Source organism: Maylandia zebra, linkage group LG17 (genome assembly GCF_041146795.1).
Source record: "Maylandia zebra isolate NMK-2024a linkage group LG17, Mzebra_GT3a, whole genome shotgun sequence".
In the NCBI taxonomy this organism is placed as follows: domain Eukaryota; kingdom Metazoa; phylum Chordata; class Actinopteri; order Cichliformes; family Cichlidae; genus Maylandia; species Maylandia zebra.
This window is the reverse complement of record NC_135183.1, coordinates 25,758,290-25,770,907: the sequence shown is the minus strand read 5'-3', so window position 1 is coordinate 25,770,907 and position 12,618 is coordinate 25,758,290. Positions and strand designations below refer to the sequence as shown.

Here is a 12,618-nt window from a genome sequence, read left to right as displayed (position 1 = left end):
TTTAGATTCTCATACATCACATAATATCACCAAGTTGTCAAATTCCCTGTGAAAATGAGAGCAGGATGAAGGGATCTAAAAGATGGATATCACTGACAAGCTCTGGACATCTTAAAATTCAAATTTTAGATCAAAGCAACATTTGGCTAAAGCGCAGCCTCACTCTGATGGTATATGTCCACAGCTTCTGTGATTTCCACACTTCCCAATCACTGACTACGACAGCAGCTGGGAAATGCGTTCTGTTGCCAAAGTGTTGCAGTTTCACTGAATGGATTTGATTTGGCTTCTCCCCATTTGAATCAAGTTTACATTTAGCCTATTTTATGCAAATCAGAGCTCCCCAAACCTTTTAAACTAACCACACACACACACTCTAAAATATAGACCCATTGAACAGTTTCAGGGTTCATTGCTTACCTTGGTGTTTAAAGGAACACGTTTAGTTAAAGGTTTGCTAATATATAAGAAAGCAACTAGAAGAGCTGTTATTTTGGCCCATTTTATCCTCTCCCTCTCTACTGGGAAGAACCTCAGTACTTCAGAAGGAAACATGTTGGACCCCCCCCCTTTTTAAGTGTCTTAAAAGTAAATATATCTGCTTCTGTTAATCCCAGGAGATGACATGACATTAAAAAAAATAAAATCTGCATTTCCATAAAATTTTAATAAAGGAAAAGCAGCACTGAAAAATAATTCCTGTGTACATAATGTAGATGCAAAGAGGCAGCAGAACGGGCACGGAATAAAGAAAGTAAGGATGAGAGAAGCGAGAGCGGGTTAGGATGTTAGCCTTGTAATGTCAGATGAGTTCTGCACTTGAGATGTTGTTCCAGCTAATTCACCATCATCTGCACAAAGACGTGCACACTTGCAAAGTAATCTTGACCTGCACACATCTAATTGCGAGCTAATCGCAACCATTTAAAGAACAGCATATTTATTATTGCGAAGTTCTTCCATTACCTCCTCTGCATATAAATCACTTACTAGCCCAGTGCCTGGATTTCCGTGGAATATAACTATGGGTTTCTGCATGACTTGGACTGAATAATAACCATCTCTCTCTCGCTCTCTTAGTTTCGGTCTCTGCTCAGAACCAACTCCCCACCTCTGGGAACTGCAGGTTTTCATTTGGCTGTGATGCAACAGCTCCTTCCACAGTCGTCTAAGTTGATTTTACATTTTACTGTCATTCAGTTTAAGTACTGGCAGCAGTCCAGTACTGTTGACAGTCTCCATCAGTCAATGTGAAAACCTCATAACCTCATGTTTATGGATTTATATATTTTTTATTTTAATGAGTGCTGTTGAGATTTAATGTGATAAATCATTTTCTTCCAAAAATACAAAATGCTATAAAATGCTCACACAAAGGGTAACTGGAAGAGCCAATACCTCAAAACCTAAGGGAAAAAAAAGTGTGCTGGCATTTTTAGATGTGAAGTGACCAATAAAACCACAAAGTTACAGTCTTTCCTTAAGCCATTGCAAGTCTCAAGCTTCTAAAAGCATTTTCATGCAGAGTGAAAAAACTGCAAGTTTTATGTGACTGACCGGACTTTTTCTTTTCGAGTTTTTCGCACAACAAACAGATGAGAGAGAGTGAGACATTGGATTATATTCATCCAAAGTCTGAGAGATTCTTCTGTCACTTAAAAGATCAGACACTACTTTCCTTGGAGGCTTCCTTTTAAATCGGTGACCTCATCCACTCAAGTGTGCCTGCTAGAGCACATGAAGGCTCTGCTTATGCGCAATTAACTAGGCTCAAGCATCTGAGACAAATTTTTACACATATATCAAGGGAAACATGAAGAAGCACCTATTGAAACATCATGTTCACATTGTGAAAAACCTAAAGGCTGCAATAAGAAATAGAAGCGAGCAGCTCTAAAGAGATTACGGAGACTGGTGGGATTAGAACCTCTGAACCAAAGACACGATTCCCGGACCCTTAATGAGCTGAAGCTGAGGAAAAAGTATACGCCGCGTGTGAACTTAAATAACTCGAAGCATCACAGAAACCTGGACTTTGAAGTTTGAGTAAGTGGTGGAAATGCTGTCACATCTAAAAGCCACGGTGATTTAAGTCTACAGTGTTACTGAAAGTAACTTCTTTTCTTAAAAAAAACAGAAGGAAATCACCTCAATTAACAAAAAAGATCAAAAATGAAACAAAAGGAAGGAGGAGCTGAGATTTCTTTGTCACAACACAATCATGAAATAAAAGAGTGGGTAGTGTCCAGTTATGAAGCTTCACACTGAAGGTTTTCCCTTATGTAAACCTGTCATGCAAGGGGTGGATCTGACACAGAACTCATTGGCAATAATCCTCCTTTCTGACTCTAATAATAGCCATAATTTACAAAATGAACTTCATATTTTATTGAATATGAGTTGGAACTAGAGATTTAGCCAACAAAGTCCTCAGAACACAAAGCACAGCAAGGCAGCTGAGAGTAATTTTCCTATAGACTTCTATACAACTGGACAGCTTTTTGCAACCAGGGGATCCAGCCCCCTGGTGGTCATTAAAAATAATGCAGCCTTTAGGTACTGAAGGCCATGTCTATCTTGTATCCATACTGTTAAGGATTTTTTTCTTAGCAAAAAAAAGAGAAAAGAAAAAACGACGGATAAGAGTTTATTCGGAGACCTCATCTCCGCCACAGCATCTCTGTTCCTTCAGCAGACTACACCAAACTCATATCCAGATAAGTGAGGATCTCTCCTGCACCGCTGAACAAAATCATCTGCTAGTACTCCTCCCGCCCATCATCATTTACAAATAACATTTTGCTATTTCATTGCCTTTTAGTTATTGTCATTGTTTTGGTAAAACTTGTTCAGGCGCACTCCAATGCATTTGTTTTTGCAATTTTTAAAGCTTAAGCTACACTTTTCATGTACCCACCGGATTCTGCAGAGGTAACGCCCCTCCCCGGGGCATCCTCGATGGGGAAGAGTGGTAAATGTAAACATCTCTTTCCATAACAGCCAACCCTAAAGCTATTTCAAATTACAGTCACGAGTTATTCTAATTTTGTCCATTTCATATCGCTCTGTGCAACAATATATGTAGAAATGTTGCAGCTGGTTTTGGTTGGAACTCACTACCTAGTAGTTAATGTTGGCTCTAACTGGCATTCACATGGTGTAACAGATGGCTTTATCTATCTGACGAGCTTCATCATTACAGCAAATATAACCTAAGGTGTACGGTTATTGTAATATTTAGAGCTCACAATCAAAACATGAAAAAACAAAAAGATTATTTTATTACGCTGGAATAATGAAAATGAATGGCAATGGCATATTTTTACGCTATCATTAAATTACCACCCAGACTCCTGTTTTATAAGTTGAAGAACACCAGGGATGTAATTAAAATAACCACTGTGAAAAAGTAAGTGGAAATTAACTGAGGAAGAAAAACTGGAGTTTCTTTCACTTTGTGACTCAGCTGATTAAAGATATTTGTTAAAAAATAGAGCAAAACAGTAAGATGTTTGGACTTTGGATGTTTGGATGTTTGCTTTTCTCTGGGAAATGTTTTCTAGGAATTGAACCTGAGAAATTCCTATTTTTTTTCCTACTAACAAGTCAAACCTCTCTCCTTTTTTTACCAGGCAGCTCTTTCCTTTAAAATTCATGCCTTCCTTCTTTCTTCCACATCTAATTGGCCATTAAATTATTAAAATGTATAAAAGGCTGTATGGTGGCCGAGCGACCGCGCAAGAAGGAACTCTGTCTCCCTCTCCCCATGGAAGGCAGCTCCCATCGCCAAAAGGATCTAACATTGCTTCTGGCAACCGACCATTAAATTGGCCATCTGCAATTTCCTTTTTTTTTTTTTGCTCCATCCTGCAGGGGCGGCAGGCTGACAGAGACTGGAGTCAGGTGGGAGAGAAGAAAGTCGGCTGCTATGTGTTATCTATATAATGGTAGAGGTCTCCTGAGAGTTGGAGGTGGACAGGCAAACTAGGCGCTGGACTTTTTGAGTGGTTTAAAATCTAAGCCTCAGGCCTGTCTGACCACAGGAAAGAGATGGAAGAGAGTATCTGTTTGTCTGGATTAGGAGCCTGAAGAGCCACTGCAGCTCAGGCTCAAGTGAGCCAAGAAAAAGCCAGCATGAACGTACTGTGTGTGTGTGTGTGTGTGTGTGTGTGTGTGTGTGTGTGTGTGTGTGTGTGTGTGTGTGTGTGTGTGTGTGTGTGTGTGTTTCATTGAGAATTTACTTTAGATTGGTTTTAGTGTCCTTCATGTCAGATTTCACTCTCATCTCCATAGAGCCAAAAGATGGATAAATGGAAGCAGACTTGTGTGGGGGAAGTGTGGACGTGAGGTGATGAGCCCCATTCATTCAAGCTGCTGAAAACTACCCATAGTGCCACACTGAAGCATACATTCCTTAAAAAAATATAGAAATATCACAAAGAAGAATGGCCGCAATCATACGCGTTATTAAGCGTGTCTTAAATAAATCCTTACCTTCATATGTTCCACTCTCTAGCAGGGCTCCACTTTTCTCCAGTTCCATAAACCGGTCAATGGTCACGAAATTATAATCCACCCCCGGGACCTCTCCTTCCTTGGGCTGCCTGGTTGTGCCTGCAGAAGATAAGCAAGAAGAGCTATAATGTGAATAACTACTGAATGAGAGGGGGACTTTGATTAAGGGTGAGTCTTTTTCAGTGTTTTCGAGACGATCAGAACAAGCTGACCCAGGCCCAGCTCTATTCATTAAATTCCCTATCTTTACATTCCTTTTTTTGTCCCATCCTTTGTACAGCTGAGACTGAATATTTAACAGAGAGGAGAAGTGGCAAGGTATGATTTCAGGAGCTAAGTGATGCAATTTGGACACCAAGAGGAGAAATCAAATCAATTTGCATGGAGTTGACAGCATGTCGAGGACTCCCTGACAGGAGCAGCGGTCCTGCCAGCTGACAGGAACACGGGTGCGGTGAAAATATTTTACCCTGTGATAGCAGCATTTTAAGTCAAGTCACGACCATCATTTCTCCTCCAGTTACTAAAACAAAGTGTGTCAAAGTGTTTACAATGTTAAAATGAGGTACAAATGACTTCCTAAATACGTTCTCATAGCTGTGTGCTAATTAGACTAGTTAAAACTGATCCCAGCTGTGATAACACGCAGCACTCTACCCCTGAGGTGCTGAATGGGTTTTCACATCTGAGGGAGCGTTACTCACACTAAAGCAGAGCCTGTAAACCACACTTGTTAAAGCCTGACTATAAAGTATCCAACTGTGTGTTTTAAAGTTAACGGCGGAGCGTTGTGCCACCGATCGCCCCTTGTACGCAGCATGGGGTGATTTGACTTTATGTGAGGCCAGATGACATCGCTCCTGCATTACAAGTTTCAAACAACGCCTGTAAAAGTTTGTGTGTTGTGTAGATGTGGGCCAAGAAAAGCCAAAAGTACGCAGGTTTCAGTTTCCATAAACACAGATTACTGCACTTTTAACTGTATAAACAGAGCTACATCAGTTAAAGAGCTGATCTTAAAACTACCAAGTGGGAAAAATGGGTATGCTTAAGAGCCCAAGAGGATGAAATTGTTAGTTTTTCTTGGTTCACTTCATGAATAAGAAGAAAGGGGATAGAATCAGCAAGCCTACTTCATCTTACTGCCCCTAAAGGGTTTACATTAAAGGCTGAAAAACTCCTTGAGGTTCTCGAGGCTGCAAGTCGGCCAACATCAAGATCGGGCAGTTTAGAGACATTTGCATGGTTTGTGTTTTATACTTGAACTTTTCAGCAACAACAATCAGAAAATCTTGCCCTCTTTGGCAACGCGCGTGGAGGTGAGAGAGCAAGAAGAGGGTTTGATCTTCTCTCAAGCCGTCTGATCACTTCAATCACTTCTCATATGTACAAACAAGAGTGAGGCTGAATGCTTTGAAGGAGAGAGTATTCAAAAAAGTGCATACGCTATTCGCATTTGAAATGCTGCCACTTGGATCAGGTATAAACAACTTTGCCATCAGACGTGACTGAGCCTCACATGGGGTGTATGAACTCACTGAGGTCTGCTTCTTTCATGTGTCAGCGTTTAGACAGTGTGATCAACATCATCAGCCCGAGCTTAAACTTCTTAAGATTTTAAAGTTTGGAACTGAAAAAATCTGAATCCAATTAAGATTTTTTAAACCCCCTAATCTTCAGGGCACCCAAGGGTTAAAAGGGGTCACCGCTTTAAATAGTGAAGTTTGGACAAAAGCAAACAGGTAAACAAAAAGCTCATGTTCAGAGTGTTTGAAACACTTTTGTCTGCTCTTGGTTCTTAATAAATTCAGAGAATCAATATCCCTAATATGGTCCTGTCAAAGGAAAGGCTTTGCTGTGCACTGGTCCTATGCAGAGCCTACCCACAGCTTTGCAGACCATTATCCACATGTAGCCATTTACTGTCATCACTGCCAAAATATATGAAACCACCGATCTGCTGCTGGTCCTTCAGCTTCTACCTGAGACTGAAGTTACAGTATTTTGTCGTCACAGTTTTCATCGACGACTGTTTGTTTTCCAGGCGATGTCTAAATAAAAATTTATGCATGAGGACAAAAAGTATGATGAAATGTGTTGACACTTCCGTCAACAAATAAAAAGTTAAACAAACTGTTCTGGAGAGATGAGAGAAAGGCGGAACGAGTTTGGAAGTGATCCAATGAGAAGTAATCTTCTGGTGCTGTAAGGTTAGACGGGCACATTTTCTCTGCCACCAGGAAGCAGTACAGTACAACAACTAGCTCCTATGCTTCCTGATGCTCATGAAAACGTGACAAAATGTCAGCGCTTGGGAGGAAGAGAAGATTTGACATATAGACACATTTTGTCTTTGTTGTCAAGGAAACTGAGATGCTTTGTTAAATGTATGGAGCAACTTGCTGGTAAAAAATGACAAAGCAACTTTAGATTTAGTCTATCATAATCTTATGATATTTAGTTGACTCAAACTAGACTAAAATAACTTAGGTGCCTAAATTAGGACTAAAACTAAATCAAAATTTGTTGTCAAAGTCAACACTTCTGTCTACTGTCTGTGTCAGTCACTCTGTTCCCTGTTCAAGCCCACATTACAACTAGTCAGCGTTCAACCTACGTATAGCATCATCCCTGGTAGGCTACATGCTGTCGGGTTTTGGAGGACTGCACACAACCACATCTTCGTAGTTTGCTTACCTACAAACGTCACTTTGTGTAGCCAAAGGGACATGAATGCACCACGGTGAATCAGGCACAGAGATCTGGCTTTGGATAAGTGCACAGATGCCCCATCCAACGAGTGTTAAATGCTGCATTTAGGGTGTAAGTTTAGCTCACTCTGTTGAGCAGCCTCATGTTGTTATTGTAGGCAAAGGCACGGGTTCAAATTTATGGTGTGTGTTAGCCCTGCTCTTTTGCCCAGCTTTTTTATCTTACCTTATCACATTAAGGCCCAAAAATATATTAAAAGAAAGATGGAATTTAAAATCTTCCTTAAATCTAGATAACTGCAAACCCTTCTGAAACCTAACGTGCACTTCCCTAGCCTACATCGTCTGTGAGTGTCCTGTTTCATAGCTTTGTTTCCTCCGATTGATTTCTGGCTGTTTGTTCTGCCACTGCTTTTTTAATTGGCTCAAAATGAAATGAACTCTCCAGAAGAAAACGTTAGTGTTTTGACAGTGAAACGGTGGAGCAAAGTAGGCACACCACACACAAGTATAAATGCTCTTCATAGAGTCAATGATGAAGTTTGAATAAGCTTAATCTTTTGTTGATGCGTTATAGCCAGTAAGATGCAAGCTAGCTTAACAGGGGAAGAAAAGGAGCTAAAATGTTTTAATGCTGATAAACTGAAGGGGAGCTGCAAGGTCTAGTATGAGATAAATCTGAACCATTTTGAACTATGGATCATGCAGAGCTATGGTAATAGAGTCCAAAAATAAAATATGCAATTGGAAATATATACGCTTGAATCATTTTTTGTGTGTGTTTCTTGTCATTCCCAGTCTCTATGTTGATAGATTATCTGTCTTTTCAATATTTTGCTCTGAAATAAAGGCAAAAACTATCCCAGAATTTTTTACTTAATTTAAATTTTTTTGCTGTGAACAACAAAACAAATCTTCTTTACTTCAAACCAGCTGCATGCCGTTAACCTTCGTGTCAAACCTTTTCATTTCTTCTTGTTAACAGGTTGATTATTGGTGCTTAAATGGAGAGAGCAAACCCCGAAAAGAATCAATGATCAGCTGGTGTCCTGGGGACTGCAGCGCCCGACTTTGTTCGCATAAGATTCACTCAGAGGAACCCTTTCATTTCTCGAGCACATGATACTGACATGACTATTTCATGAACTAAAGTGGCACCCTGTATGCACTTTTTCAGATGCTCAAATAGAAATTTACTGTCAAAACTAAAACATCAAGCTGGAACCTGCTGAGAGAGTAAGTCATGTGAGCTGATAAGAGCAAATGAGCAGCAGGGAACACCGTGGTCTACGCAAAAAAGTATTTTTGTGTTTCTGTTTGTGCTGCACCTCCAGAGGAGAAGAGCTTCTTGATTGTGTCTGTCTGCATGGGGGCTTGTGTACTCGTCAGATTAGCCTCCCTCCCAGGCAGAGCTCCTGACTGAGCAGCAGACACACATACACACGAAATTTCAAAGAGGACCTTTGATGTTGGGGGGCTATATTTAGCCGAATCTTCTGGTAGGACTTCTCTAGGGTGACAATTTCTAAAAGGAAGCACCCACAATGCCTCTCGATTTTCAGTCCTTTGTATGTGGGTCATGATCCTTTAGTGCTGATCTGTGAAAATAGAAACACCCCGCTCAAGTGCGCAGTATTTCTTTAGGAAGGTAAGTCATGATTATGTATAAAAGCCTCGGACACTTATCAAGATTTACTACTTTGTTCATAATTTAGTTAGTTTACCAGAGTCTGGGGTTAAAAAAAATCCCCTTAGGTGTGTTTCAGGAGTGTGTGAAGCTCTCCTTAAAAATAGGCATGCATACAAAACTTGAGCACAAACATGTTTCATTGATGTTTGAAGTGGGAAAAACTGAATACTACCCTAGCAGCAAAAATATTCTACCAGTTTAGAAAAAGAAAGAAAGTAAGACTTCCCTCTTAGCATTTGATTAGCATTTCAAAAATGAACAGGAGGTGCAATTTGACCAAAAGAATTGTAGCAGTTTCAGTTTTTGTGTGTGTGTGTATTTTTAAATCACAGTCATCCTCTTTTGCTACGGTCTTCTTTATTTTGGAATAAAAACTGAAGATAGAGAGAAAGAGAAATAGACCTTAGCAGATAACCAGAAGTGATTTTCACACCTTCCAACTTACACTTTGGACTCTGATTGGTTTTCCCACTTGGTCCAGGTGTGATTTAGGGCAGGTGCGAACCCAGTAAATTCACGTGGGTGCAGACAAAAACAACTGCACCGAGACTCTTGAGTTGAAATGTCTAGAACTCAAGTGCTGTGTTTATCCTCCCTTCAGATGGTCTGCTAGGGCTTTACTGCAGACACCTTCAGTTTTGGGTTGCTTTTGCTGAATGTTTTGGGTCATTATCCGTTTGCACAGTGATGCACCAACTGACCACTTATGCAGCATTTGGCTGTGTCTGAGCACAGAGTATAGCCTTGAATACTTCAGGATTCATTCAACTACTTGGTGCGACTGCTGATAGAAGTATCAGCAGTCGCACCATTAATAAGTAGTAATAAGCACTTGTGACCCAGTTCCATTGGCAGCCATACATAACATTTCCTCCACCGTGTTTTACAGATGATGTGTGTGTACTTCAGTTCGTGAGCTGTTTCTCTCCTTCTCCAGTTGATCTTGGATTCATCTGTCAAAATAAAATCCTGGTAAAGATCTTTCAGATGTTTCTTGGTAAAGTCTAATCTGACCTTCCTGTTCTTGAGTGTAACCTGTGGTTTACACCTTGTTGTAAACCTTCTGTATTTCCATTGATGAAGGCATCTCTTTAGACAATGATATGCCCACCTACTCAACAGTGTTCCTGGTCTTTCAGGCCTTTTAGTGTTGCTGAGTTGACCAGCACATCCCTTCTTTTTGAGAATAATGTATCAGATTGTTGATTTTGCCCTAAATCCTAAAGTTTTTTGGTTTCTCTCTACAGCCACACGTCTTTGGACCTCACACTGAGAGTTTCCCTGAGCATCTACATTTCAGTTCAACTTCAGATCTTCTCTCTGATTACTTGCTCATAAAATAAAAAAGCAGCAGACCTCACCCAGACAGGAAACTCCTTGTCGGTCAATTGTCCAGTTACTTCTGAGACTCTAAAAAAAGAGGGCACTAGTGTAGTTCAATGTCTGCAATCAATCACTAATAGTTGTTAATTCAACCTACAAGCTATTATTTTTCTGAAAGCAATTGTGCAAGCCTGACAAGCTTCAAACTGAAACTAAATCATCCGGCCTGACAATGCATGACACAGTTTGGTGGTACTGTGAAAAAATAAAATACATCTCTAAAGAACATTTAGTTTCTACACATGAGGCATCCACAGCAGACGTGTTGCGCTCTTAAACTGACGTATAAATCCACCTTTACATCTTTAGAGTCTAGGACAGTCTTCAAAGGCAGGGGAAGAGATAGACAATGCCATTGAGTACTTTAGCAAATAGCAGCTCATTTCCTTGTTGTTAGCATTTGAAAATAAATTATTGTTTTCTCCCAGGAGATGCAAAACAAGAAACATAGAATGGCAGAAAGTTAACAATGAGAACATCGCACTGAGCTGTTTGTATGCTGAGTGAGAGTGAGAAGTGAGTACAGGTGTAAAAACAGAGGAGCGGATGAGAGAGCAGCTTAAGTTGTAGCGTGGGCTGCGGCCCTCGTAGCCTACAGCCATCCTGCTGCTCTCAAGTAAGTTCTCGAGCCAGATACAACTCCACAGTCACGGGCCACGAGTCCAGCCCTCACTTGTGCAGCCAAGCACCATTATCGGATGCCCCTGTCAAAGCTAACACCTGTAGTGGTTTCACACTGGGACTAGTGCTCCTACAGAATACATTAACATAGCTCTGAGCCCATCTGTATGTTAATCAAATACACCAGATGAAATGCATGACCTCTGTGTTCTGCCTCACAGTTGCACATTGAGAATAAAATCACTGTAACCTGCGCACAATTTGAACTTAACTGTAGGCAATACAAAAAAGTGCAACAGGGACCCAGACAGTCTCTGGAAAGCAGAAACATTGGCCTCTATTTAAAACAACAGATTCATATCCAGAGTATGTCCTGAAGCATGACAGAGAGATGTTGTACTGTGTATTTATGATAGGGAATCAAAGCATGTGCACGGGCCCTGAGGAAAAGATTATACCATAAGAATTCAAACAAATCATTTCCATACAGTTACACAGTGCGGTCTAAAAGCAAAGAAAAATATGGAAAGTAAAGCAAATGTTTATCTTTGATGTTTTTGCTTTAAACTGAGCGTAATGTCCTCTTACAGAATATTGGGGTAAAAAAAAATTAAGGCTCATTTTTGCAATTTCAAGGTGATGTACTTTTTCAAAATCTGCCCAAGGGCTTTAATAGGATCAGCTTAATCTTTGGTCAGTAAACCTAAAGAGTTTGATGCTAAAGTGGGGATTTAAAATTTCTGTCATTGGCTGACACTTTGTCCAGTTTGTCATAAACGTTATTTATGATTCATCATGTTTGATAAAGGTCCGCCCCTGTATGCCAATTTTCAATAACAGTCACAGCACCACCTAGTGACAACAGGAAATGACTAGAGCCATCTGCTCAGCCTCTTTAGGTTATATTATTTTGAAAACTGTGACTTTTCATCAAATGTTGCGACCCTGGCAGCATGGCCCATTTTGATATTTTGCCATGAAGCACGAAATTGCTGTAACTCAAAAACGTATTGTCCAACCTGCTCCAAACTGGCCCCAATCTGAATACAGATGACCATTAGAGCGTTACCTAGAAATGCCAGATTTATATTTAAACTGCTTCTCCTCCTCAAAAGTGGTGATCCAAAATCTTATAAAATCATGAACCTCGGCAAACTCATCAGGCATAAAAACTCTTTGGATTTTATGGGTTGTGCATATGTGTGTGGTAAAATGGGTGCATAACGCCCATAATGATCTGCTAGATTATGATCTTTTAATTAATTTATTTAGAGATCAAAAATTTGCTTTTGTACAGATATTTTGTTATGTGTCTGTTTGCCATGCCCAACAAAACTAACGTTTTCTTACATTTATATATTTTTCAATTGCTATTGTGGACGTGCAGGTCTTTTACAATTGCACTGGAGACCAGTACATTCAATTAAATCTATCATCTCTTCAAGTAGATCCTGATTCATAGCCACTGTGGATTTACGGTGGAACAAGCAAAGTGAAAACAGTTCACAAAGTTCCTCCATTTGTCATTAAGTGGCCAAGCCCTTTGGGGTGCAGGCTCTGATCATTTAAAACAACCCTGGATAGTGGCGTTAATATCTATAGCACTAATTGGCTATTCGTTAGTTCTCCTGCGGTGCTCACTGGACCGTTCTTCAATTAAAAAACATCTGTTTCCTTCACAGTGTTGGAAAAATCAGT

At 40.1% G+C, this 12,618-nt stretch overlaps 1 protein-coding gene across 12 annotated transcripts in view; it reads right to left on the bottom strand.

Moving 5' to 3' along the window:
• Positions 1-12,618, bottom strand: part of magi2a (membrane associated guanylate kinase, WW and PDZ domain containing 2a) — a 273,490-nt gene that overhangs the window by 84,887 nt on the left and 175,985 nt on the right. For all 12 annotated transcript variants that reach the window (XM_004548382.3, XM_012918390.3, XM_012918391.3 and 9 more), the window contains one exon: positions 4,495-4,614. In XM_004548382.3, the coding sequence (XP_004548439.1) occupies positions 4,495-4,614 (120 nt within the window). The remainder of the gene's footprint in view (positions 1-4,494; positions 4,615-12,618) is intronic.